The sequence below is a fragment of the Rhinolophus sinicus genome, chromosome 2 (assembly GCF_057876585.1).
Source record: "Rhinolophus sinicus isolate RSI-liver-muscle chromosome 2, RSI-T2T, whole genome shotgun sequence".
NCBI lineage: Eukaryota > Metazoa > Chordata > Mammalia > Chiroptera > Rhinolophidae > Rhinolophus > Rhinolophus sinicus.
The window spans coordinates 100406519-100434295 of NC_142502.1; the positions used below are offsets into that span (position 1 = coordinate 100406519).

The 27777-nt window shown below is 42.0% G+C and overlaps 1 protein-coding gene and 1 long non-coding RNA gene across 2 annotated transcripts in view; one reads left to right on the top strand and one right to left on the bottom strand.

Moving 5' to 3' along the window:
* BTBD9 (BTB domain containing 9) overlaps positions 1-27777 on the top strand; it is a 397135-nt gene that overhangs the window by 309165 nt on the left and 60193 nt on the right. Inside the window, exon 9 of the mRNA XM_074332880.2 lies at positions 8585-8692. Coding sequence (XP_074188981.1) covers positions 8585-8692 — 108 coding nt within the window. The remainder of the gene's footprint in view (positions 1-8584; positions 8693-27777) is intronic.
* Positions 25508-27777, bottom strand: part of LOC148758839 (uncharacterized) — a 32594-nt gene continuing 30324 nt past the window's right edge. The window contains exon 4 of the long non-coding RNA XR_016020329.1: positions 25508-27648. This is a non-coding gene — a long non-coding RNA (uncharacterized LOC148758839). The remainder of the gene's footprint in view (positions 27649-27777) is intronic.

The window sequence follows — 27777 nt, forward strand, 5'->3', positions numbered from 1 at the left end:
CTGGGGCTCTGTCCCCACACCTCTCCACTGTCCATCATCCTCTCCTGTCCTGCTCCCCATGTCTCCTTCAGTTCAGCTCAGTAGGGCGCAGGATGTACTGGGGACTGTGAGGAATGCCAAGACCACAGCCGTGCATCGTCCCTGCATGTAGAAGCATGGTCAGGGTGGTCCCTTCTGATTGAACTTGGTCCTGAAAACTGAAGGGAAAGGACATTGGATGGTGTTATGCAGGGAGCGGGAGCTTCCCCTCCCTGTTGGATGAAGGTCCACAGTGGGGCGAATTGATCACATAGGAGTCATAGATATAAGTAAAGATCAAGGAGTTAGACCCCTAACACTCAGCTGGTAGGATAGCAAGCTTGGAGCTCTTCAGCATGCCCGTCCCTTCCTCTCACCCTGCAAATAACTTCATAGATTTGGGAACAGGGAACAGAAAAACTTACACAAATGCGTATTGCCTACAGCTGTTAATAGACGAAACTGATTCTGGCCTTCAAAAATTACAACAGCCCCTACTAGCCTTCCTATAGCAAATGAAGCTGCAAGTGAGCAGGACTTGGTACCCAGGGAGCTAAGCCCTGTGGTCTGGGCAGGACCCTCCATTTCTACCTCTTTCACGTGCTTTTCCGATCCCGCTGATGAGCAGAATCAGGCCTAATGTCACTGATTGTGTATTTGAGTCATGATGAGGAAGTCGCTGAGATCAAGGAAGGTGGCCTTACTGCCTAGAGGGAATTGACACCACCAGATTTAAATGCAGGGAAGGAGCTGTAAAAGCCACATGCCTGCCTAGTGTGTCACTGCCGAAAAGGTCTGCAGTATAATGAGACTTCACCTTTTAAAATGGTTCCCTGTTTGAAATGGTTCCCAATATGTTTGATGCCAACATCTTGCTTAAGAAAGGGGCTGCATTGGAAAGAGTCACCTTGAAAAATAGAAGAAAACTGCTTTTCTTCTCAAGGGCTGTTTGGCCTGGACAAAATTTTCTCATATGTCCACACTGAAAGCATAAAATGAAAGAATTTTCATCACATTGGACTGTGTAATGAAATCTAGATCATAAGCCTGGGCCAAAACTTATTTATTACTAACGAGTTTGCCAAGTGATTGATTAATCTGTGAAAGATTGCTTGGGCAGTGTTTAGTCCCTATAAGAAAATTAACCAAGTAACTTAGAAAAACAGATTTGCATTGAAAGCAGGAAGTGTGTGATTATAAATTGTTGTTGTTTTTTTCTAAATGTGATAATGTACACAAAAACATTTTGAAACCGGTGAGGTGAGTGTGAGGTGGGATTATGTTCACCATTTCGTCCACACTCTTGGATGCATTGAATCTTGCAGTTGCACCCATGCTATTTGGCAGTATGGGGTTGTTAACCTTTTATGTTATCACCAAAAACTAGAAATTAAAAACTTAACCTCTCCAGGGCAGGAAATGATGGTCTCAATTAACTGTTAAAAGTTGGTAATTTTGTATTGTCTCCAGCTTTTGGGAAGTTTTGTCTCTAGCCATCCAGATGGCGATGTCCTACAGGCATACTCTCCCTCGACATTTCTCTACTTTCATGTAATTTACCTGGATTATATTGTGTTCAATGTAAGACGTGATGGAGAGAAAGCCCTCCTTTCATGCTGCCCTTTCTCAGTGAGCCAGCCTGCACAGTGGAGCCCCAGTGTGTACTTTGCCACCTCCTCACTTTTTGTCATCCTGGGGCTTCGGTGACTAAACACAGACATGACATCCGCGTATGCCAGAACACTGAGAGCTTGCTCTTGTCTTTCACTCACCAGATACAAGAGAATATTGTTTACTAGAGCCACACTTCTTCCTCTCTTAGAGAAATCACCCTCTATGTCGAAGATAGGGGAAATTAAACAATATCAGACAGTGTGTAGACTCACTGATGTCCCCTGACTGACATATTTCCCCAAACCCTCTTCCTTCTGGTGAGCAGCTTATATTTCCCTCCTCCTGCTGTTGGAGGAAAGCTGGTGTTGCCTCTGCCCTGAAAGGTTATGGCCCCATGGTGGCAGCTCCTCGTGTCTGGAAGCTGCAGGGTGGCTACCGGGCCCACTTTGCACACTTTTGATAAAGCGTAGTCGCTTTCAATCTCCTGCTGAGAATCTTATTTTGGGCCTGCAGCCTTCCAGCAGCTTTTCTCAGCTTGACCTTGCTCCCCACTGGAGGAAGACGCTACACGATCGAACCCTGTGACAACCAGCCGTGAGGTTCCCTCTCATCTTTGGGAAAATCCCAGGTTCTTACCAGTAAGGTTGTTCCTCGGAAGCTGTATGAGTTCCTTCCAGCAGCTGTTACAGCTCCCTCCTGCCTCTCAACAGCAGAGGTAGAATAGAGCCTATAACGTGATGTTTGTCTGTCTGATCCTCATTCAGAAGAGTGAGAACTGGACTCCTCGGAATGAGGTGAAAACACTGTAATTTCCCTTTGTGGCCACAACTTCCTACCTCTCTCCCTCACCTTCATGTCTATCGCATCCGTTCTTCCGCTTCATGACCGGCAGTCCCTCTCTATTCTGAAAGTTACTCAGCTCCCTCTGACCGCACTTAACTCCTCAGCAGCCAGAACTGGTACCTCCTCTGCCTGGCCCTGCCCTGCATCGCCTTGTCACTGTCCACCTGCCGCTTCTCTCCTGCTCCCTCAGAACCACTGCTGAAGACAGTTGTAAACTCTGCCGATGGTTCCATTTTTGCCAGGGCCCCTCCCTGCAGCTCAGCTGGCCCCACAGAGCCTATTCGCAAGCCTGTTTTGCCTTTCGACCCCAAACTGCAGTCCTCCCATTCTCAGTTCTACAAAGAACCTCTTTTCATACTTGTATGAAAAGATTGCCATCCAGAATGAGCTTCCTCACCAGCCCCGGTCTTCCCCTCATTGTCTCTCTGGCCCTGTAGCCATCACGTCATCCTTGTCATCTGAACATCCACTCTTGAGTCCCTTTTCTGTCTCACACACTCCGCTAGGAGCTTATCTTGTCTTCGGCCCTTTAGGTTCCAAGCTGCAGAAACCAGGAAAAGGTGGCTTAAGCTATAAATGATGATTTTATTTCAATGATTGGGAGATTTCTCATAGAACACTGGGACAGAAATTGTGGTGGCCCTCACAGGTACTAAATTAGGTACTGGAATTCTGCCAGGAGCCCAGACAACCCTCGCTGGGCCATGCCATCTGTCTCCTTTGCTTCTCACTGCAGGTGACTTCCTTCCTTTGTTTCTTTTGTGCCTCTGCTGAAAGAGGATCACCCCCAGAATGCCTGCATTTTCATCATCTCATTTTAAATGAACAGGGCCAGTTAGCTAGAATCTCACATAATTCTAAAATTTTTTAGAGGAAATCTGATTGACACAGCATGGGTAGTGTTTCTTCCTAGAATGCAGTCAAGTCTACAAACCAAGCTCAGGATATACCATGTTTACCTCCAGGTTAGGCCAGGAAGTCTCAAAGAGAGGGGTTTACTATGTATGTAATGGATAAGTGTGTCAAAAACAAAAACAACCTCTACTTCATATTGCTGTCGCAGAGAATTATCAAATGTTAGAACCGAAAGAGACCTTAGAAACTATCAAATCTAGACCTTTAATTTCCCAAGGGATGAAGCTGCAGTACAAGTAAATTGTGTCACTTAGTCAGTACTCAGTAAATATTTGTCTAATTGTTGAATGGAGGACAGTTATTTCTGAAGGACTTAATTTCTGAAGACCTTTAACAAAGAATAGTCTGTACAAATTTTGTAGGTCAGATTTGATTTTGACTGAGAGATTAGAAGTGGGTTTGATGATATATTATTATCATATTACTAATATCATGGCAATTGATCTTCCCTTAGTTGTCTTGTTTTCACCCGAATGAGAAAACTCTGCAACAGCAGCAGTCGTGGCTCCAGGCCTTCCAGTGGAGTCTCCCACAGACAATGGACAAGTTAGAAACAGGCAAAACAGACACTTGCTCGTCATCTGAAAGAGGAGCCAATTCAGTGGAGAAGCTGTTGATCTCAACTATTAAACCTCGGCCATTGTTCACAGTCTGGCACAGAATTAATCCCTTAAGAAAGGGATGAAAAAAAATGCCATTCAGCACAACACAGTTTGTCATCGCATGCATAATGCAGACTTTCCAATTAGAATGCTACAATTTGGAAACTTTCTTCACAGACTGATGAGAGAGCAATTATTTTAAAGAAGGGAAAAAACTCAGTCCACTGGGTTTGCCTCAAGTCACTTCTGACTCGAGCCACAAAGACAGGAGTTTTGAAAACATATTCGCTATTGAATTTTGTATCAAAACACCAGCAAAGAGAGCAATTAGTTGCTGTAAACTGAACCGTGGTAATCAATGGTTTGCAGCCAGCCAGAGCGTTTATGGGAGATGTAGGCAAAATCACATCTGTTAATCAATTTTTAAAAGCCCAGCATTTTACTGCTTTGAAGGGAAACTCCACAATGAGAATAAAGGAAGACAGAGAAGAGGCATTTCCCATCACCGGGCATTTCATGTGCTCATTAGGTGAGGGGGGTGTGGCAACAGCTAGACACAGACTGATCTGCATTGATAGCTTTGGCCAGCGGCTTACTTTGAAAAGGGCTTTTGATGTCGGGGTGGAGGTTGCAGATGCAGGGCGTCCATGTAAGGAGCTCCACTCAGTTCCAGTCAGAGGGAGTGCGTGCACGGGTCCAGGGCCAGCTCCCTGGGCAGACATTCTTCGGGCAGATTACAAACCGGAAATATCTCTGTGTTGTTGCAGGTGGAAAGACATCAGAACAGACTTTGTGGGCAGGGAAAGAAGTGAAGGGAGTTGGCTTTGCAATTGTGCCTTCCAAGAACAAAATGCCTCTCCATGGAAAAAATAAATGGAGCCAGCTTTCCCTTTACTGTCCGTAAGCTGTGCTTGCTTTTTTTTCAGTTGAATCAACAAAGGGATTTTCATTCCTGGCTAAACCTAAATTCCAAGTAAATAATACCCTGGCCCATGAATTCGAATCTCTCTTAAAAATTCAAAAGTGTAAATGAGTCTGAGCCCTGGGCTGGATAACCTCAGATCCATTATCAGTGTCCCTTTTCCACTCAGGAGTCACCATGACCCCACATTTCCAGCCCCCAGGGACCTCTTAATAGAGAAATAGAGAGGAGATGTCTCGATCAGTCTGTGCATTTGGCTGCTGTTCAGAAAAAAGACTTTAGGCCAGGAAAAATTACTGAGGTAGAGATCGATTGACTAGGCTAATAAAAATTAATATCTTCAGCATACAAACTATGATAGGCAGTGGATTAATATCCTTAGAATACAGAGGGCATCTTGTAAGTCATTAACAAAAGGATAAATATAAGTAGAAAATGGGTAAAATGTTCAAGTTCAATGGCAAGTGAAAAGCTGCAAATTAAACTATATAATGAGATATATTTTGTCTGTCAAATTGACAGTATTTTTAAAGATAAAGCACAGTATTGGTGGTGACTCACAGAAATGGGATTTGTTATACACTCTTGGTAGTGTGAGTGTAAATTGGTACAAACTTTTGTTTGTGGGAGGGGGAGAGGTGTACAGTTATTTTCTAACTATATCAAGGCCGCCTCATATGCCCTGCTCCAGGAATTTCACTTATGGAAACTTTCAAAGGCAGCAATCATAGATTTAGCTTATAAGAATGTTCACCGAGTTTTCATTAACAGCACAAAGTTATCAACTACCTAAGTGCCCAGTAATAAGAGACTGATTAAATAAATGATGATACATCCATACAGCAAAATTCTGCGAAGCCAGTACGTGTAATGAGGACGACTATTTGATGATACAAAAAAGGTATTCATAATAGACCATGAAACAAAACAAGCAAGTTGCAAATAACTTGCACCGTGTGTATGTGTTTACGAAATTATTGGAATTACAGGTGATCCTCATTTTAACATAATAATTTCCCTTGAAACAAATTGGAGGACTTTATAGAATAAACTACTATGGGACACAATACGCACAACTTGAGAAATTCTTTCAATATGCTGTCACTCCAAGAATCTCTCCGAGAACATTTATGGTTCTCATAATCGGTCTTCCTTTTTATCTTCTCCATATCCCATATCCTTGGGGCGGTCTTTTCCCATGAAACATTTCGAGATCTGGTTAGATTCTATTCCAAAAGGGCCTGATTATTTTAATTGGGATACACTGGTAGGAACACTAACTCATTATTATCAGAGGGAGCGGGATTATGGTAGACCTGGCTCTCCATAAATAATCCAAAGGATCCGTTGGGGAAATAGCCTCAACATTGTCTCCCAAAAAGCCCGTTACCAGAGCTGTTAACTAAGTAAAGAGAATAATTAATTAATTTGACATGTTTTCCTGGTTTGAATCAAGTCTGGCAGAGTTATGAATGATTTCGGCCCAGAACATGTATAAGAGAAACTGACACTATGAACAGAGCACATATTTGGAGTAGAATTATTTTTAAAAAAGAAAAAGATCAATGGTCATTCTAAAAGGCTTATAATCATTTTGAGAACCATGCAAACATAGATGCAAAAAGTACACTTTTAAAAGTTACTAAACATAAATATAAATTAGCGTAGGCTAACTGTATCAACATGCTGAGAGACTACAATAATATTTGAGGAAATGACTAATGAGGGAAATGATTCACTTTCTTATCAGGCAAACTGATACAATCTAAGAGTAGAATTATTGGACTCATAAAAACAATAGGGTGGGATCCTGTCTGACTCATTCAGCGTACTCCGAGAGATTAAATACTCCCGTGAATTAAAGGGAATCAGTAGGTATAATCTGTTTATGCTTTCCAGAACCTTTTAATAGTTTTCTGTGCTTAAAAGATGAATTCCAAAATACTAGGTATTGTCGACTTAGTCATCGAAAGCAAAAAAGTTATAATTGAAAACAAGGAACAAAGGGGAAAGGGAAAGGGGAGCACGGTGGTATTTCTTATCCTCAATAATAGCTTTATAGGTGAGGCTAAACTGAACCTGTACAAAGGGTTTTCATTGGTTATGATTGCAAGATTAAGGGAAAATCATCTGAACTATTTTTGTAGAGTGATAGGTTACCGGTTGAAAATTATGGCCCAGATCTATCCAGGGCGAGTAAAGGAAGCATTAGGCAGAGGTATTACAGAAGTAGGCTTTGGTGAGGACACTGGGTGAGAACCTGGTATTTATAATACCATCACTAACTGAGCTTAGACAAGTTGCTTAACAGCTTTATGCCTCATTTTTACCATCTATAATTTGATAAGAATAATAATGTTTGTTAAGAGGATTTTTGGAAGGATTTAATAAGATAAATTACATAGAGCACTTAACATTGGGCCTGGTGCACAGTAAGCATCAAAGAATTGTTGAACGTTATGGTAATAATTATCATTATTATTACTATATAATGTATTTGCTCAGCAAACATTCATTGAGTGTAGGCTCCATGTGAGATGCTATGCAAGTACTGAGGATGGAAAACCCAGTAAGACGTAGGTACTGCCTTCAGGGAGCTCACTGTCTTTCTAGTTGGTGGAGGAAGGAAATGTCATGACTACCTGTAAAGCAGTAAGATAGTATATTGTGTGGAAGGACATAGGAGGCTGCCATGATAGAAAATAATGATCTCTCACCACTGTGGCACTGTCAGAAGCAGAATGCTGGACTGGAGTCTGATCCCGTATTACAATACTTAGAGTTTGTTTTTTGTTTTTTTCCTCTATTTTTAAAAAGTGAGGAGTAACACATACAGTGCACAGATATTTTATATACAGCTCGATGAATATTTACATGTCACTACTACTCAGATCAAAATCAGCACATTTCCAGCATCCCAGAGGGTTCCCTTATACACTTGTCCAGTCATTACCTCCTTCAGAGGTTACCGCTATTCTGGTTCCTGTCACCATAGGTAAATTTTGTCTCTTTTGAGCTTTATGCAAATGGAATCATATAGTCAATGATTAGGTTCTTATGTGGGCTAAAGAGGGGATAAGAAGAACAGGACCAAGATAATTTCTAAATAATGGGAAAGTTTTATTAATGAATATGTATTTGCCTGTATCTCCAAATCAGACAATCTTACCAAAGCTATACAAACAAAAGCCTACTAAGAATGAGAAGGAACCTAAAATATGATAATTAAGGTCATTGGGACATGTTAGTTATTACCAATTAGAAAACACAGATTCTCCCGAGAACGTGGCCTCTGGATGTTACCTTTGGAGAGCCCAGCCCACTGAAGGTGAGAGTTATAAGACTGGAAGGAGGGATTTGGTGACATCTTCTCCCTGATCAGCCAGTCAGACAAGCTGTGCCACTTGGCGGACAGAGGCTGCCTGGGATGGGATGACTTATGAAATAAATTCCTAAAGAGCCAAACTTCTTCCTGCAGACTAACTCCGCCTTCTTCCTGCAGACCAAACTTGTTGAGAGATTCATTTTGTTGGCGATTCACTTTCTTTGTCCATTCCTAGGGGCAAAGGAGGCAGGCAGGAGGGATGGGTAGACATGGATCCCGCATGCCTACAGCCTAAGAAACAGCCCGTCAGAACATTCATAGCATCCTTGTTTGCCGTTTGTTCAGGTTATTGCTTTGGGACTGCGACGATCGAAGCTACAGCTACTACGTTGAGGTTTCCACCAACCAGCAACAGTGGACCATGGTGGCTGACAGAACTAAAGTCTCCTGCAAGTAAGTGACATCTTTTGAGGAATTTATTCCAATTTAAAAAACAGGCTTTCCAATGGTTTCTGAAAGTTCCAATGAAGATTCATGGAATCACCAAATTATATCTTATTTGGAGGTTGAAAACATTCTGATGATCCTTTACTTCAGTTTTGACTATTAAGTACTTAAATGAGAATTTACGTTATATGACCAAACAAGCTTTCCGTATTTTGTGATTTAAACTTGACCTTCGAAAATGGCATGTAGCTAAGCAGGTAAAGAAAGATACAATCCTCTCTTGGATCCTCCCCCCACACCCCACACTACCCTTTAGGACTTTTAGAAAATTTTGCTGATGCAGTACACACTTTAGTAATTATGCTGGGATTCTATCCTATTCCCCACCCTCATGGCATTCTCAAGGTTAGCTTTAAATATTTATCTCTTCTCCGTGTTAGCTACACAGTTACCTAAACTGAAGAAAGCTCGTACCTTAGGTTCTTCGTAGGCAAACGGGCATTTCATGCATAAGGCACTGGGGCTTTGTTGGCGCTTACTCTGGCTGTGGGGAAGCCAGCAGGAAGGATTCTGCTCGTTCCTGCCTAGAATCATGCCTAGAATGAATATTTACATGTGTGTATACTCATTTAACTACCACTCAGTTCAAAATTAGCACAATTCCAGCATCCTAGAAGATTCCCTCATACCCTTTCCAGTCATTACCGGAACAGAGCTCAGGTCCATATTCTCTGGCAGGCATGATAAAGCAAATAGCTGATATTTTTTTAATTGAGATATGATTCACATGCCATAAAATTCACCCTTTTAAATCATATAATGCAGTGGTTTTTAATGTATTCACTGAGTTACGCAACCATCACTACTATCTAATGTTCTAGCACATTTTCGTCACTCCAAAAAGAAGTCTACCCATTAACAGTCTCCCCATTTCCCTCCAGCTCCCTTGGCCCCAGCACCTAATAATCTACTTCTATCTGCATATTCTAGACATTTTATATAAATGGCATCATGTAGTAAGTGATCTTTTCTTCCTGGCTTCTTTCGCTTAGTATAATCTTTTCAAGGTTCATTCATGTTATAGCACATATCAGCATTTCATTCCTTTTCATGACTGAATAATATTTAATCCAATAGATAGATAGATAGATAGATAGATAGATAGATAGATAGATAGATAGATAGATACCACATTTTATTTATCCATTCATCAGTTGATGAACATTTTAATTATTTCCATTTTTTTTGGCTGTTGTATATAGTACTTCCATGAACAGTTCTGTATAAGTTTTTATGTGGACATATGTTTTCAGTTCTCTTGGGTATCTACCTAGAATTGCAGTAGAATTGCTGGGTCTTAATGGTAATTGTTTGAGTTTTTGAGGAACTGCCAGATTTTCCACAGCAGCTATACCGTTTTGCATTCCCACCAACAATGTATGAGGGTTCCAATTTCTCCACATTCTTACCAGTACTTGTTATTGTCTTTTTGTTCATAGCCATCCTAGTAGAAATAAAATGGCGTCTCATTTTGGTTTTGATTTGCACTTTCCTGATGGCTAATGATGCTGAATATCTTTTCATGTGCTTATTTGGCCAAGATTTTGTAATATCATTGATGATGGCTTGTTTGGTACAGTATCTGACGACCTCACCCTTATTAGTATAGTAATTATCACGTAGCATGTTTATGTTGGTTAAGGTAACACTTGCTACTATAACAAATAGAGGCTTCAACCTTTTAGTGGCTTAACACAATCATGTTTCTCAGTCATGTAGCAGTGAGTATGGGTGTTCCCGGTTGTCAAGCAGCTCTTCTCCACAGGTGACTGAGGAACCCAGACATCTTTCTTCTGTGGTTCTGCCATCACCTAGGGCCTTGCCAGCATCATCCGCATGTGGGTGGCAGCTGGGGAAAGAGCAGAGCGCAAGTCCCCCTGGTTCAGAGCAGCCTGGGCCTGGGTGCCGTGAACAGCCCTTCCACCTGCACTGCACCGGGGAGAACTGGTCAGTTGCCACAGCACCTGCTATACGGCTGGGAAACACATTCCTGGCTGGGCAGCGACAAAACCTGTAGCTATCGCTGCCGTAGCACAAGAACACTGACAATCATTTAATAATAGTGTTCTAGTATTTCCACATGTTTTATCTCATTTTGTCCCAAATACAAAATACCTTGTGGAATGTTGTCCTCATTTGATAAGGAGAAAATGAAAGTCCCTTTCCACCGTACTGTATTGCCTTCTAGCACCCAAAGCATTCCTAGAGAGCTAAACCAAGCTAGATGCTGGAAACTGGGAAATGAAGTGGTTAACTAGTTTCCAAGCTCCTACAACCCTTTTTATACAAGAGGAGGCCTTCAGGGCCCACAACTCATTTGTCCTTTCAGAGCCATAGCTTATGGGGTGTACAGTGCATAGGCCAGACCCTCTGCTTCCCTTTACACATCTCACTGCTTACCATCACCCATCTCTTCTGCCATTGTATGTGCTACAAATTGGATTCCTCTTCTCTTTCTTTTATGTCCCCTTGTTGAAAGTATTATACAATGTGGGGTTTTATCAAGAACTGGCTGACTAACTACTGACCAGGTACATATCATATTGATTTTATATTTATTTAAATGGGTTTTTTTCTTGATTCAGAAACCCATTCACTCATTAGATCCTTTCGCAGTAGCTTTGCATTAAGTCATCAACATCTTTTTTCCCCTCTTTTTTTATTTCTTGTTTCCATTAGTTGGTAGATTTAAATAATTTCTATGTTTTTAACTTCGTGTGTTAGCACTTAGCTGCTACAGCAGTAAATGCTTTACACATTAATAAATAAGTGATACATGACAAGAACAAGAGTAGTAGCAAGAAGGCAAGTGCCTATTAACCCTCTAAGAATCACTGGAACCGAAGGTTATGGTTTTATGTTTATAGGCATAAGCTTAATCCATGGTGTCTTCCATTTCTGAGTTAAGTCTTAAGACATATAATGGAAGATATGCAGATGATAAAAGAAGAAAGCCTTTCCTTTTTAGCTAGTACACTCCAGAGCGGTCCTCAAGAGAGGATTCTATTAGCATCAAGAGTTATAGCCTGCTTCTTATTGAAATAAAGAATGTAAGTCAAAAGAAAATGTGAATCATGTTATAAATGAAATCCTATAGGATCTTTAAAGATTACAGCGTGCCTTTTGGTAATATTCTACCTAGTCAAGAAATCAGAGGGCAGATTTTTACTGTCGTCTGTAAAACACCTAGGAAATGAGCTTCTCCAGTGTCCCCCTGTAAATCCCTCTGCTCTTGGGGGGTTGAGGGCAGTGTATTTTCCTTTATTGGTGTCCTAAGTTCTATCTGCTACAGTTGGATCATCTCTTGTTTTGCTTTCAGGATAAAGGCTCATTTTCTATGATAGAGAACGCTGTTTATGTACTGACTGATTTTGATTCTTTGCCAGCTTTACTGAGATATAATTGGTACATAACATTGTGTAAGTTCAGGATGTACAACATCATGATTTGATATATGTATATGTTGCAAAATGATTACCATAGTAGTTAATGCTTCTATCACCTCCTGTAGTTCAATTTTTTTCTTGTGATGAGAACTTTCAAGATCTATTCTCTTAGCACTCTCAAATATTACAGTTCAGTGTAGTCACCGCGCTGTACATTATATGCCAAAATTTATTTATCTTATAACTAGAAGTGTGAACCTTTGGACCACCTTCACCCATTTCCCCCACCCCACACCCCCCTGCCTCTGGCAACCACCAATGTATTCTGTTTCAGAGTTCGGATTTTTTTTTTTTTTGATTCCACATATAAGTGGAATCATACCGTATTTGTCTGTCTGACTTGTTTCACTTAGCATAATGCCCGCAAGGTTTATCCATGTCGTTGCAAATGTACTGACTGATTTTACTTTTTACCCCTCTGTTTTCACATAATCTATTCCTGTACCCGTTAGCCTTATTCTAAAAGACTTCACTTTCCAATCTTTGATTCCTTTTCTCTACTGTCCTCTAAATTGTTGAACCTACGACTGTCAATACAGTAAGATACTAACATCAGTCTTTTTATTATACATGTAAGACATGCACAGGGAAAATTTAATACAAAGAGGTATAAATGAAAAGTGAAAATTTACCTTCCCATCTTCTGTTCCATTCCTCAGAAGTAGCTACTTTTGACTATTTTTTTTTAGTTTTTGTAACTTCTCCACTATAAATAATATTTTATGTCTGTTTATTAACTATACTATAGTATAATAATTAACTATACTAATTCCTTGCTATAAAAAAATGAGGAATTTAGTTTACTTAACCACTCCTCATTGTTGGTTAATTTATGTTTTCCTTTTTAGTTCTGCTACTACTGACCTTTTAAAATTAAACAATATACTTAAATCTCTATATTTTGATCCATCAATTGTGGATAGTATTTCTTGACTCACTACTTATTAATAAATTACCACTCCTGTAGTTCCCTCTGTCTCCCCATTTTCTGTTAGCTGTCCCATCACATTGACATTGGAAAGATTTATGATATTTATTTTTCGTTCTATTCTATTAGGTTGGTGCAAAAGTAATTGTGGTTTTTGCAAGTATTTTTAACCTTTTAAACCTCAATTATTTTTGCACCAACCTAATAGTCAAATCTTCCATGTGCTAAGTATAAATTGATTCTGAAAAAGGAAAACCACTAAGAGTTCATTTTACTATTATAACTACATAAATATTGTTCACTACATATCTAATAATTCGTTGGATCTATTGTGAGGGAAATAATTCTGTCACTAAATTTGTGCCCCTCTTCAAAGAATTATACTGTGTTCCGATCAAGTAGAGTCGATTTTTCTTACCAGAGCTCAAAATTATTCCACAAATAATAAATACCTTCATATTAGCCAGCTTTTTGTTTTTCTAGAGTTCTTAATTGCCTCTTTTTCCTGTTAACAGAAGTTTCTAAAGCATGCTGTTTGGTAATTGTTTAGTTTTTGAACAGACTGCTTCCTAGGCCTGCCTGCTCTCCTACAGTTTCTTTTTCTTTCCTATTTAGGTTGGTTCCCCTCTTTCTTGGATTTCTTTTTCTTTTTGTAAAATGTGGATACAAGGTTAATAAAACCTGTTGTCCTTTACTGGAGGTACTGACCTAGAACCCAGTTAGTTACCTCTATCGATCAGTTCCCCAGAAAACTTGACAGAAGTGGAATGTCCACTGTACGATTAGGCATTATTGCTTATGATAAAAATTACCCCCACTTGTAAATTGCACCTGGCCTGGGAGGACTGTAAATATCTGGTTGAAAGCCGTAGCTTTGAGTTTCCTGAGTGCGCTGACTTTTGAGACTAGGCATGTCCCTCCTGACCTGTGTTTGTGGAGCTATTGCAAAGAGATAATTGTTTTAGTCTGGAATATGAGGTTTCTAAGCCAGGGTGGCTCCACACTGTCCAATGTAAGTCGTACACTGCCCTGAGCCGTCACCTGCATGCCAGCAGGAATAACTCCTGTACATGGTGGAGGTAAGGACCCCACTGAGGAGAAATGCCCATGCCCCCTAGTGGCGTCTGCGCATCCTGTTCTCTCTCCTGGGTGAATCTGAAACCAAATAGGACGTGGCTGGGTCTTAGTTAAGAAGATCCCTCATGGGCATTGCACAGTGTGAATCTAGAGGTAATTTTCTTCAGAAAGAGCAAAAGCAAATTTTCAGAATTTTGCATGCCTGAACCATAGTGTGACCAGGTATAGAATTCAGTTCCTTCAGGATTTTGAAAGCCTGGATTTATTGCCATCTGGCTTCTAACGTTGCTGATGAGAAAGCTGATATAATCTGATTCTTATTCTTGTAGTAATTTATTTTTCTTTATAGAAGCCTTTAGGAGCATTTCTTCATCCCTAGAGTTCTTAAATTTCACAGTGATATGGCTGGATGTGGGTTGTTTTTTGTCCATCCTGCCCAGTTTTCTTCAATATGGAAATCTGCCCAGTTCTCCTCAGATTTATCAATGTTTCATGTACCTACCATTTTCTAGAAATTCACCAAAACCTTGATTTGCTAATACATTTCCCTCCGATTGGCAGCACCTTTATGAATGTATTCCCTTTGTATTTCTTTGATGACACCTCATTGGTTTCCGGGAAGAAATGTAACTATGCCTGTGGGTCGGCCATCTTGAACCTGAACTCCCTGAAGCTCTACTGCAAGGGCTGTTGATACTCCCCAGTGACCCCCACATCCTTTCCCTTTCCTTCCCTTCCTTGTGCCTGGCTGCACTTCTCCCGTGTTATGTATCTGCCTTGTTTCCTGCCAGCGTGCACTCCTTAGTATATTGACCTCATTTCTGTTCGTTTTTAACCATTTTTTCACTGTGTCATGGTCTCATTAACTAATAATTCTGTCTGCCAAAGCGTTAATGATCTCAGCCATCATCTGTCTAAGACTGTGCCCTTGGCAAACATTTTGGCAAATATAAATGATTAGATATAAAGAATTGGGTGATACTGAAATTTTTCTTTTCCACTTGAGCATTCTGTAGTCCAAATATTTGCACTGCCTAGCATATTCAGCTCTTTTCTTAATTTTCTCACAAACTGTTTATCTACCTTCCAGACATACTATCCAGATTTCCTTTTGAATAAGTTTTTGTCTCCAACCTAAGTGTTTATTCAAAATGATGTTGTAAAGAGTTTTTAATAGCTTAAGAAAACCATTATATAACAGGATTTTTTAAAGCAAGATACAAAATTGTAGAAGTATTATCACTAGTAGGAATAAAATATGGAAGAATAAAACCAGAAGGAAGTGTTAATAATGGTTGCCTTTGTGTATTGGATTATGGGAAGTATTTCTCGTTTTCTACATTTTTTGACCAATTTACATGTATTTCTTTTAAAATCAAAGAGCAAACTTTTGAAAAAGATTCTTTTCTTGCTGCAGCCATAAACATTGTGTAGATGTTTGTCCTTGCCGTTATTTGAGGAGCATATGCTGGCAGAGTGGCATGTTTATTCACTGCCAGCAATAAATTAAAGAAATTAAGTAAGTGCTGTACATAGCAATATCCTAGCGGCTTTTCCAAACCTCAAAGTCCCTTACCCTCAGCACAAGTTGTGCTTCCCTGAAAGGACACCTGGGCCACGTTCCCCTGCTGTTCCTGCTGTTGGGCCTCGTAAAGCCCGGTTCTCGGAGAGCACTTCTTCCTTTCCCCTTTCCCCAGGACCTCAGAAGCCCATTTCCACCGGGGTGTCCCCTTTTCTAGGGACCTGGCCTACTTGCAACCTTGGAGCCCCACCTTGGATCAGGCAATTTCTACCGCATCCTATATTTAGAAAGTTTCTTCCCTGTAACTTCCCTGAGAAGAACTTGGGCCATCTCTGTGCCACCTGGAAAGACCTCTGTGGGGACAGCTCGTCTGCTCCCTGGTCTGCAGCATGATACACATATCTGAGAAGCAGTATGTCCCCTCGCTGCATAGACTGTCGTTTCGTCCTGGGGAAGGGCAATGTTCCCTTCTGGAGTCTGTGTCTGTAGCTGGTGTTGTTTATTCACTAGGAATCTTAGAACAAGGAGTCATGTTTCCTTTTCTAAGTGCTGCAGTGGTGGAGGGCAGTAAGATAAATGAAAGGTGGAGACTTACAGCCTCAGTAAACTTTTCCAAAGTGTAGCAAGATTGAAAAACGGCACATTTAAACCTAAGCTATTTACCTTACCTGTGATTTTCTGCATCTTCACTGCCATTGTTCGTGATAAAGCTGAGAAAGCATTCCTTCTGCCAGCTTTGTCCCTTAGCCCGACACTTAACAAAATGAAAATCTTGAGTTGGTCCCAGGAGGTCACTGTTAAATATGTGACCTGGGGGTTGTGTGTAGTTCTTGGGGTCACTAATGTGATGCAATAAAAAGAAAATGGGTTTTAAAGGAGGAAATGTCATCACCGTGGAGGCGGCCGATGAGAAGAAGTTCATGTTTAGTGTCAAGTTTTAGTTTCCAGGATGGGATGGCAGCTCTTGACTGTCACAGAGGTCCTGTGTTGAAATATGACTATTTCTCGCAGGTCTCTGCTGTGGTAACAGATGGGCTGCTCTCCTTGGATCCCCTTCCCTGTGAGGTTGGAAGAGTGTACTTGCTTGTTCCTTCTTGATGTGTGAGCCAATTAATGGGCTCTGGTTGTGTAATTGTCACCTTTAAAATGCTCGATGGAGATTTTATTTTTCTCTTTTCATACTTACTTTCATTTTTCTACACAGCATTTGACAGTAATGAAAAAAACCAGTCATGTTCTTTTCTGTGTTTCTTTTTAAAAGGGCAAACATTGGTGTTAATTTTGTCAGGAGGTTTAGAACTTGACCAGTAAAGGAACATGTACCTGTAAGAGGAATGGCAAAAAATGAAAATGAAAAATAACAGGATTCAGATAATGCACGCACACGTGCGCACGCACACAGACACACACGGCAAGTCTGGCACCAGGCAGACTCCTGTGCCAGCGATGACATATCCGAGCCTGCTCTGGAGAAGGCATCTGTCTGTTAAACCCTACTTGAAGATGCCTGTTAATCAAACTGTTGTTTATGGAGTAATGAAGTACCAGCATTAGATGAATATTTTGGGGTAGAAAACATCATTAGGGAGGCAGTCACTCATCCCTGCGCATACAGACAAGGGACTTATCTTCTGTACTGCAGGAAGTTTTTATGCAAAAATTTACCCATATATTGGAAGCCAAGTGGAAAGTAGATTTTAATGCTAAGTATGTGAACGGAGTTGTAAATTTAGAGCTTTCAGCAGGTTCTGTCAACCACCAGTGGAGAGGCTCCTCCCACCCAGAACATTTGACAGATGAAGGAGCTGGAAGGCAATGAAGTTCCCGAGGCTAGCAAGTGATCAGGAGGGAGAAGCTGAGAGAGCTCCTTCCGTCTTCCCCGCTTCTTCCAGGAGCCACATTATTCTGGGAGGGTAATAATTTTTTCCACACCTGTTATAAATAAAATGAAGCGTACCTCAATAAAACTTTCTCAGTGAGCTGTGTAAGCACACTTAAAATGTCCATGGTCAGAAAGATTTTTCTTTTATTATGGAAATAACTTTCATATTAATACCACATTCCAAATGACAAAAATCAATCAAGACCACCCTAGTCCAGCTGCCGTCATCTCTGTTCTCTCTGCTCCACTCTGCTACTTTCACACACACACACACATTCTCTGCACCCTCCTCAAGTTTACTTTACTTACTTAGCCAGAGTGGCATTTTTCAAGCACAGCTCTGGTATTATACCTCCCTAGAACCTTTCACTGGCTTCTCATTGCTCTCTGATAAAGATTAGCATTCTTCGTGTGGCCTAGAGTGCCTGTACCTTCCGGCCCATCCTGCCTCCCCAGACTCATCCTACATCACATTCCTTGTTGACACCAGCCTGGCTTCCTCTCCCATCCCACCGTGCGTCTTGTTTCATCCCCTCACAGGGCCTTGCGCCCCTGCTCTTTGTCTGGTTACCCCCATTATTCTGTTGTTCTCAGCTCAAGGGCCACTATCTCAGGAAAGCCTGCCCTGACCAGCCATCTCAGTCAGGTCACGTTGTTATTCCCGCTTCCTGAACTGAGCTGCCTTCCTCCATAGCTCATATCACGGTTTCCGTCTGTAGTGATAGGGTTTCTGTTGTTCTTCCCCACTAGAATGTAAGCTCCATGGGAGCAGGGGTTACATCTTCCGTGCTCACTCTTACCCGTGGTAGCCTGGCCGGGACCTAGCAGCTGTGTTGTCTGCATGAAGGCTGGGTGAGTGCTCCCGCTCTGTCTCCAACCAGGCACACGTGCTGCTTTCATTCATCTGGAGCCGTTGTCATCACAGAGCCCACTCAGGAAGTCTGTCCATCCCAGCACGGATACTGTCGCAGGGAGCAGGGAAGAGTTTGTTTGAGAGAATCCATGTTGCTCATTGCTCCCGACAAGGTAGTCCTTATAGACGAGGAATGCGTCTTCCCAACTCTCCTTATTAATCCGTTATTGCTCTGTCAGCCTGGATTCATGTCCAGCCTTAGTCCACAGATTCAGTCATTGCCAGAGGTTCAGTTTTCTCTGGTCTCCACATCTATCCTTGCCCCTCAGTTAATGACTTAACAGTTTATCACTTGAGACTGGTGACTAGCTGGAAGTCCATCACTTTTATTTTTAACCACTCTTAGAGAAAATAAAGTTTTCTTTATGGAGGGCCAAGTGCTTTAAAAACTGTTTGCCAGCTGTGCCCCTTTCACTTTGGAAATCGATTTGATTTAAAATCCCAAGTTTGCCAGGTAAATATGTTTCGATTGCTTCTCTGGGTTTTCAGAGTAAAAGGTTTAAAAAGAAAAAAAAAAAAAGCTGGCCTTAATCTCTGAAGAGGAACTCTAAACCGTTGCCAAGGCATTCTGTGTAGCTCTCCAGCAGGGCAGAGTCTGTCCAACAGAACAGACCATTCTCTGGCTTCCTGGAGCTCTGGATCCCTCCCATAGTTTCGGGATGCTCCAGAGGGCCCAGCCCCGACACTGTGCAGAGAGGTGCGTGGGAGGCACCCCTTCCCATGACCAAGCCTTGACTAACCCCTCCCCTGAGACGCATTGCCCACAAAGCAATGCAGCCTGCCCCTCAATGGGCCTCCACGAGGAGTCACCCCCTAACATAGGCAAGCCAGCTGAGCCCACCGAAACACCAGAAGAGCAGTCATCATAGAAATCCATTTAGAAATGGATGGTCAGCATGCACATCTGCAGTAGAGGAAGGTAGAACCTATGAGGAAGGTCGGTACAGTTTTGATCATATCTTCTTCAAGGGACCGCCTCGGTTTGTCTCTGGGTCCTAATGAGCAGCACTGTCTTGGCAATCATGCTGTGATTAATGCTGACTCAGCTCTGTCCCAAAGTGCTAACAGGCTCGTGTTTTCTTCATAGGTTAGAAAAAGGAAAAGGAAAAAGAAAAGTGTTCCCTATGAGTTCAGGGGTCCAGCATGCACATAGAATCCGTTTTTAGGTCTGAAAGGGCACTCTTCCTTGACTGTCTGATTTATTCTCGTGGCTTCAGCTGTCTCTTCCATTCGTACTTTCCATTGAATGTTGGCCTGTTCTACAATGGCTTCTCAGACTCACCTTGTCTAAAACTAAGCTCATTGTCGTCTTTCCCCATAAAGCAGCTCCTCCCCTTCAATGTCCAGCATGTGCTGGTGGTAACCCCCTTCTCCTGGGCATTGCTTACTCTTTTGACTCTTTTCCTTGCCCTCCACAGCCAGTCAGGTGTCAGGTCTTTTCTTTTACACCCTTCCTCCCTTTATTTCTGTTCGTAATACCTCCATCTTAATGCAGCCCTCATGCCTCCCTCCCAGAGTATTGTAGTAGCCTCGAATAAATTTCCCTGAATCAATACTCTGTTTGCATCTGTTGCTGGTCTTGTGTCTGGAACACTGTTGCTGGGTGGGCCTGGCTGATTCCTTACTCCTCTGTACAGGAGCCTCCAGTGCTCTGCTGAGAAAAGCCTCAGATCCTCACTCGGGTCATCTTCTGTCTCTAACATGACCAGCTTTTCCCAAACATCTTGTTTTCAAATATTTTGCCCCACTGTCAGACCTCATGTCCAGATTTCAAATATGTAATTACCATGTCTGTCTCTCTGACTCTCACCAAACTTCCTAATCTTGACCTCTTTAATTCTTTCCTTACAGGTAACCAGTTTTCCTTTCAATCTGGCCCAATTACTATTGCCCGACGAGTCCATGCTTTAGATCAGCTAATTATTTTTATTTCCACCTGCTGATCTTCCAGTCTCTAGCTGTCCTCTGGTCCCTTCAAAACCCAGCCAAAAATACTGTGAGAGTTTTTCCTTGATCTTTCTCCTGCCAAACACAAGTAACTGTTCTATTAGCTAAAAGCCCACCGTAATTGGTATATATAACTGAATAACACTCACTTTTTCTTGGGTCTGTTTTAGAGAAGGGCAGAATAAGGGGCTAGGCTGGGTGGAAGCTGGCTTTTCAAAAATCTAGCCGTTTTTCAAGCTGCACTGGCATTGACCCCCCCTGGAAATACAGGGCCAGATTTTTGTTCTGTAATCAAATGCATAGCCCAAACAACTGTGATTCAATCCAGTATTTGTTAAGTTAATGCTGCATTGTGAGGGAAAATACTGAGGAGACAGGAAGACGTTTCTCCTCTGAAGGAACTTACAGGTTATACACATTCCAGACGTTTGGGAACCATCACACACACACACACACACACACACACACACACACACACAAACACACGCACACAGTGCAAAATACAAAAACAGGATCCTGTAATCATAAAACATTGTAACTGAAAGTACCTTGGAAATCATAGCCCAGGCCTCTCATTTGGCAGATTAAAATCTAAGAGAGAAGTCACAGGTGCCTTTCCCAAGTTCTCCTCTAATGGAAGGGTCCAGATTAGAACCCAGATGTCCTGATTCCAAGTCCCTTTTTCCAAGAATTTTGCATGGCCTGTAAGACCATAATAAAAACAGACATGTAAGGGCTGTTAGAATATGCGCATGATCAGAATATGGCATGAAGTTAGGGAAGTTTTTCTGAAAAGATGCGTTTTGAATCTAGTCACCTACCACCGGCCTCCATTGCAGCTGGGAAAACTGGTGATTTCCCAACCAAAGAAACCTATGAACTTCAGATTTAAAAATCATCCCAAGGAACAAATCAGAAATAGACTCACCCTCCAGATGGTATAATGAAGCCTATAGATTACAAAGAAATCCATTTATATTTTATGTGATTTCCTATCTTGCTATCACTCTGCTTGCTCCACAGAATATTAAGTTGTCCAGCCTATTAGCTGTATCATGATTCATACTTTACAAGCCGGTTTTAGAAGTACAGGCTCTACACCAGTGGTCAAGTCCACATTACCTGGGGTGTTATTATCCAGGTTGTAGAGTATAGTAGCCTCTGCTCTTCTTCCCTGTTCCTTCCTGTTGCCTACTTTTAAAAAAAAATCATTACTCTGTTTATTAGGCCATTTATTAGACTATTTCCTTCTATCAAAAGAGACTTGCATGTGTATTTTTACCCTCTGTTTTAAGCCAAGATCCATACAGCATATTTTCCCCCCAGTTGACATTTTCTTTTCACAATCCCTTGAAACGGAATGTAAGTGACTTTCACATGATGCTGTAAATTACGGACTGAGTATCAGTAATAACATTTCTTACAAAGTTTTAAAGTGTGGTTTCAGAGTGGTGATCATCTGGAATCGCACACATTAACCAGCTGCTTGAGGGGGAGTTGGTGAGTGTTTTCTGCTCATACACTTTCACCTCTTTATCCAAATTTACACGACAATATGGAGCCCGGATATAAACCTAAACTGAACAAAAGATTGTTTGTGCTGTACTCGAATGATGCAGCTCGGCAGTTTGACCTGGAGGGGTGATGAGTCGTCATCTCCTCCGGAGAGCAGTGCATTAAAAGTGCCCCCGCGAGTTCCTGATTTCCCACTGGTGACAAAGACTGGATAATATCTCTTGCTCCCTCATCTCCTCTCGGAGCCTGTAACTGTACGTTTGTTAAGCGGGATGATGCTCAGGCAAGGGAGGGAAGCCCCCGGTTGGTACTGCTGCTGTTAGATGAAAGTCACTTGTTTATATTATTCTTTTTTCCTTCCTAATTCTCTAGAGAGTTGCTGAATTCTCTGTAGGATTTGGCAGTGGATATATAGGCTTCATAGAAATTCTGACTGCTGAGGCCTGGAAATGTATATTCCTTCCTCCGGGGTCTGCTGGGGGTGGAGGAAGGAGGGGCTCGTGGAAGCATATTTGTTTGTTTCACATTTCTGAATCTTCTCAATTCATTTCTCCTAAATAAAATGAAAATTTGCACCTATACTAATCTAATGTGGAGATCACAGGTTTAAACTAACATGAAGATGTGATTCCAAAGTTCACGTTCTCACAGCACCATTGAGCCCCTCATTTCACAGCTCCTGCCTGTGTGTAAGTGCTTCAGGTAGATTAATGAAAGGCTCAGATGCACAGAGATGTGGGGGGATTGCCCTGTGAGGATGGAGGCCCACAATAACATTAAGTAGTAATCAGGTTTCTAGTAAGACGTGGCATATACTGTGATCTACAATTACAAATGCATTCATTTTTGAATTTCTGGTCTGATTTTCAAATTTACACCTTCACATTGCATTAATATCGCATTCTTACATTAATATTAATTAACGTTATAAATTTCTGAGAAGATGAAAAGGGAACACAGGGCACAGTCTTCTAAGCCTTTCATGTTTGGGGATGGCACAACTTATATTCTCAGGCACTGTTTTCTCCTTTTGTCACTTTCTTAACCAAGATTATTATTCAACTAATATTCAGTCATTGCCCTGCTAAAAAACCCTCAGTTTGCGGGGCATGAGGCCATGTTCACTCAAAAATGTATTATTTATCCATCATTCACTTAGCAGACATATTTGAGCCACTGCTCTAGGTCAGGCCCTGGGCTGGGCACTTCCATCCTCTGGGCCCAGGTTTCCCATCTGCTCAGGGTCAGTAGGAACCGAGAGGCCTTCATCCAAATGTAAAGAGAGGCATTTGTGGATTCTGACACACCCAGGTAGACCAGATGTTCTCTGAACCGGTAGGGATAACGTGTGAGCGAGCAGCATGCCAACCTGGGAGCACTTGCTCCGCGGACAGCAGTAGCCTTGGCCTTGGTAGATACATAAAGATCAGTCCTTCTCCCTTCCGCCTACTGGAGGGAATTGCAAGTGTGCCTTTGAGCACAGGTCTTCCTGGAGATGGCGGCATTGCAGCCTGCACCCTCAGCCAATCCACTTCTTCGTTACCTTTGTATGGTTACCTTTGCAAACCATAACCTCAGCCCTAGCGAGCCTTAGCAAATGGAGCATGTTTTGTCGCAATCCGGTGCCATTGTTCTGGCTGCCCTCTCTGATGATAAGTGTGATGTTCATTTTGTAACGAGCACTTGCAGTTTCTGTAAACTGTGTAATATCATATAATAAGCAATAATTTTCCACTTACCCTTGATAACAGGAGATTTCTGCTTGGCTTTTAGCTATAGCCAAACTGTGGGTGGTTTTTCACCAAGATGATGAATTTTCAGCGGCATCTTTTTGCACAAGATAGATTGACAAGCTCTTTTCCAAGTGTGTCCAAAATGTGTAATAGCTAATCTTGCCTTTAAAAAGTCAAAGTCAAACAAAATGATTCTGAAGTAGCCATTTGTAATAAAATGACTATATACATTCTTAAGCTCGTTTTTGCTGTCTCCTGGCTGTGCTTTTCCTCAAGGGATTAGCAGCTTGAAGCTGAGCCCAATAGCTTGGATGATAAAAGTGTCAAGTCTCAAGTTATTGTTTTAAATTTCCTATAAGAGATTATATCTTAAGTATAAAGTGAACTCGCCCTGGATGACTCGGTCCTCTCCCCGAGAGAAGAAGGGGGCCGTTACGCTGTGTGCTCTTCTCCCCTGAGTCACACACCTTCAAGATTGGATGCGGTTCTTGCTCTGATTTTTTTTTTTTTTTTAATCATTGGGAAATACTTTTAGAAAAGAAACAAACATAAGCTTTACCCTTTAACCCTCCTACCTCCATTTAAAGTCATCTCTTGACTTTCCCTTGATGCTCAGAACACCATAAAATTCAGTGTTTTCCTCTAATAAATTAAGATTTCTCTTCCATCAGACCGCCTTCCCCCTTTCTGAGATATGGCCTGCATTATCTAGTCATTCATTTCTGTAGGCTTCTGGGTAACCACTTACCCTTTCAGATGGTTTGAGCAAGACCAGCAGCTGTGGGTTTTGTGATCTCGGGGAAGTCATATGAGTCATGATGATGGGAGCCCTGGTACTTTCATAATCGCCGGTTACTGCCATTTATCTGTCACACGCTGGCCTTCCTGCAGATTTCTTGCCTGGCACTTCACATTGCCTGAGTTTCTAAAACTAAGATATCAGTGACTGGTGTCAACTAAGATGCAGAAGTGGCTTGAGCTGACCTCACATTTAAGAGATGATTGTGCCTTTGTGGCACAAAACGTGGGATTTGTTCATCAGGACGATAGATTTGGTCCTCCCTGTGTGCAGAGCTCTGTGTGGGGTTATGAAGAGGAGAGAGACAGGCCACTTGCCTGTGGTCATTCTAGTTTTAAAACAACATACACATAGAAAAGTCTCCGCTATCATCTGACTTCCTAAGTGTCGCCTAAAAAGCAAACTGGACTCAAATGATCGTTTGCTTCCTATGTCTGCTTAAAAATTCATCCAAACCAGAGAAGAAGTAGTGTGCAGTTTATGAAGTCAGTTTATCAGAACAAAAAAACAAGTCATAGCTTTAAAATTAGTTTGCTCATCAGTGAGGTGTGGGAGAAGTACGAAGTTCTGACAATGAAGTTCGTGAACTTGTTGCTAACCGTTTTTGATATCAGAGGGATTATTCATTATGAATTTGTACTAACTGGACAAACAGTTAACCAAGTTTACTATTTGGAAGTGCTGAAAAGGCTGCATGGAAAAGTTAGACGACCTGAACTTTTCGCCAACAATTCGTGGCTCTTGCATCACGACAATGCACCAGCTTACACGGCACTGTCTGTGAGGGAGTTTTTAGCCAGTAAGCAAATAATTGTATTGGAAAACCCTCCCTACTCACCTGATCTGGCCCTCAGTGACTTCTTTTTTTACCGGAATATAAAGGAAATATTGAAAGGAAGACATTTTGATGACATTCAGGACATCAAGGATAATACGACGACAGCTCTGATGGCCATTCCAGAAAAAGAGTTCCAAAATTGCTTTGAAGGGTAGACTAGGTGATAGCATCGGTGCACAGCTTCCCAAGGGGAGTAGTTTGAAGGTGACCCTACTGATATTCAGCAATGAGGTATGTAGCACTTTTTCTAGGATCAGTTCGTTAGCACTTTTTCTAGGATGAGTTCGTGAACTTGATTGTCCGACCTCCTATGTGCTTGGGCAGACACCAGGGTTCCGTTGACCCTGACATTTAGTGTTGCTCAGAGCAGGTGCGTCCCATTCATTTGGCACAGCCATAGCCTTTTGTTTCCCACAAACACCATCTCAACTGCTCTGGGGTCTCAGGAGCTGTTGTTTTCTTTCTCCCTGCATCTTCCTTGAAATAGCTATTGTACATGTGGAACTGAATCAACTATGCCCATGAAATAACCCAGGTGGAAGCAGATTTTTAATCAAATACCAATAGAACAACCCATTTTCTAGCAATATCTCTGGAGTCCTAGCATCACTGGTGCCCATATTTTTTAGTTGTTTTCTGGTTTTGATTTCTAGCCCAGCATGTTGTCTTTTGGGGGTTATTTAGATTGATTTAATTAAATTAGAATTTTTAGTTCTTGGACCTCTCACTTAGGAATTTTACATGGAGACAGCCCACACACACACAACTCAAGATAGAACATTGTGTGTTGGCAGACAGTTGTGATCAAAATGAAGGTCTTTCCTTCAAAGCAGAAGTGATTTGCCCTATACTGGATTTGGGTCTTACTGTTTAGCTTTTGTTAGGATGTTGGGCATTTGGGTTTCAGGTTTGGGGGTAACTTTCCAGGTTGTTTGAAATGATGTCACAGGTGAGTGTTCTCCTTTAGAAATGTCTAGATCGAATCATTTGTTAATTTTACTACAAATGAAAAGTAAAGTGAGGTGGGGGAAAGCTCAGAATTATATTTTCAAAGACAGAACCTAAAATGTGTACTAGTTTTGCCAATTCGTGGCCTCCATTCTGTTTGGAGGGAGGCTGAGGAGGGAAGGAAGGCGCCTAACCCAGAGGCTATGGGGAAAGGGAGGAGAAAGCAATGGGAAAGCTGTTGGCATCATTATTGTTTCTTAAACGAGGCACTCCTTTCTTCTAATGAGAAGGTCTAATTTACGTTTCCTTGAGAAATGATGATTCTGGCTGTAAAGAGATTCAGAGTCTGTTTCCTGGCTCTGAAGTCTTGTCCCATGCAGCACAGTTATGTCACGTATGGAGGCCTGACCTTTGAACCTCAGGTCAAGGGTCTGTCCATGTCCTTTTGCCTCAGGGGTCTGTGGGCAGCACTGTATTTCAATACATTGTTTCCCTGTGTGTTTTGTTTTATGCATTTGAAAGCGTTCTGAAAAGGGGACTGCCGGCGAGAGCCTTGGCTCCAAAAGGAAAGCTGTGAGGGTTAAACGAGTACTCACCTGTGAGAAGCTTCTGATAAAGCAGACACTTCCACAAAAACAGGGAGTACCGGTTACTGACAACTGTGTTACCGTCTGATTCCTTCCCCTCATTTCCAGGGGACCTCCTGTGACCTTGTCCATCTGGTGCGTGCGCGCCCTCGGTCCGGGGCCATTTGCCGCTAAGATGAGCATGTCAGGCTCATCTTGGTCACTGACCTCTCCATCTTAAGCCTTGAAATGTGAGTGGTGCCCTCAGTTGTTACACTTCAGCCGGTGGTGCTGGGAGCCAAATGAAGTTCACAGTGAAACCTGAGCCCTCCTTACCAGGCTCAGCTTTCAGAATAATTCCTCTCTTTGCAGGGGCATTTCACCTCAGTCCTGAAAGTTTGTTCTCAAAGATCAGGGCTGGGCAACGTGCCAGCCCCTGGCTTTGCTTTAGCCCTTACTCTAACCCCCCTTGTCTGCCTGCCTTCTTTGAGGACTCCCTTTATACTCACAGGAAGCCTATGCAGACATTTATCCCTTCATCCCACCCATTTTTATGAAGTACCTACTATTAGGTTGGTACTATACCAGGCAAAAACCCACCTGACCACAGAATCCATGAGTCCATGGGAGCGGCTGGTGCTTGTACTTTGGCTGAACCGGATGGCTGCCGGAAGTGTCAAGTGCAGGCTCCCTGTGGGTTAGCAGCTTGCCGTGCAGTCTGGTACTTAGCTGTCCCATGCACTTGGCTGGTGGCGCGTTCCGAGCCCTGCCCCCAAGGAAAGTGTAGGCTAGGGGGTGAAGTAATGTGTGCATGAATGAAAGTGAGAATCTGTTGGAATTGTGTTAAATGTAAAATGATTTCAATCTTAGCCTTTATATCCATGATTATGTTCTTGAAATACTAGTATCTCGCCACC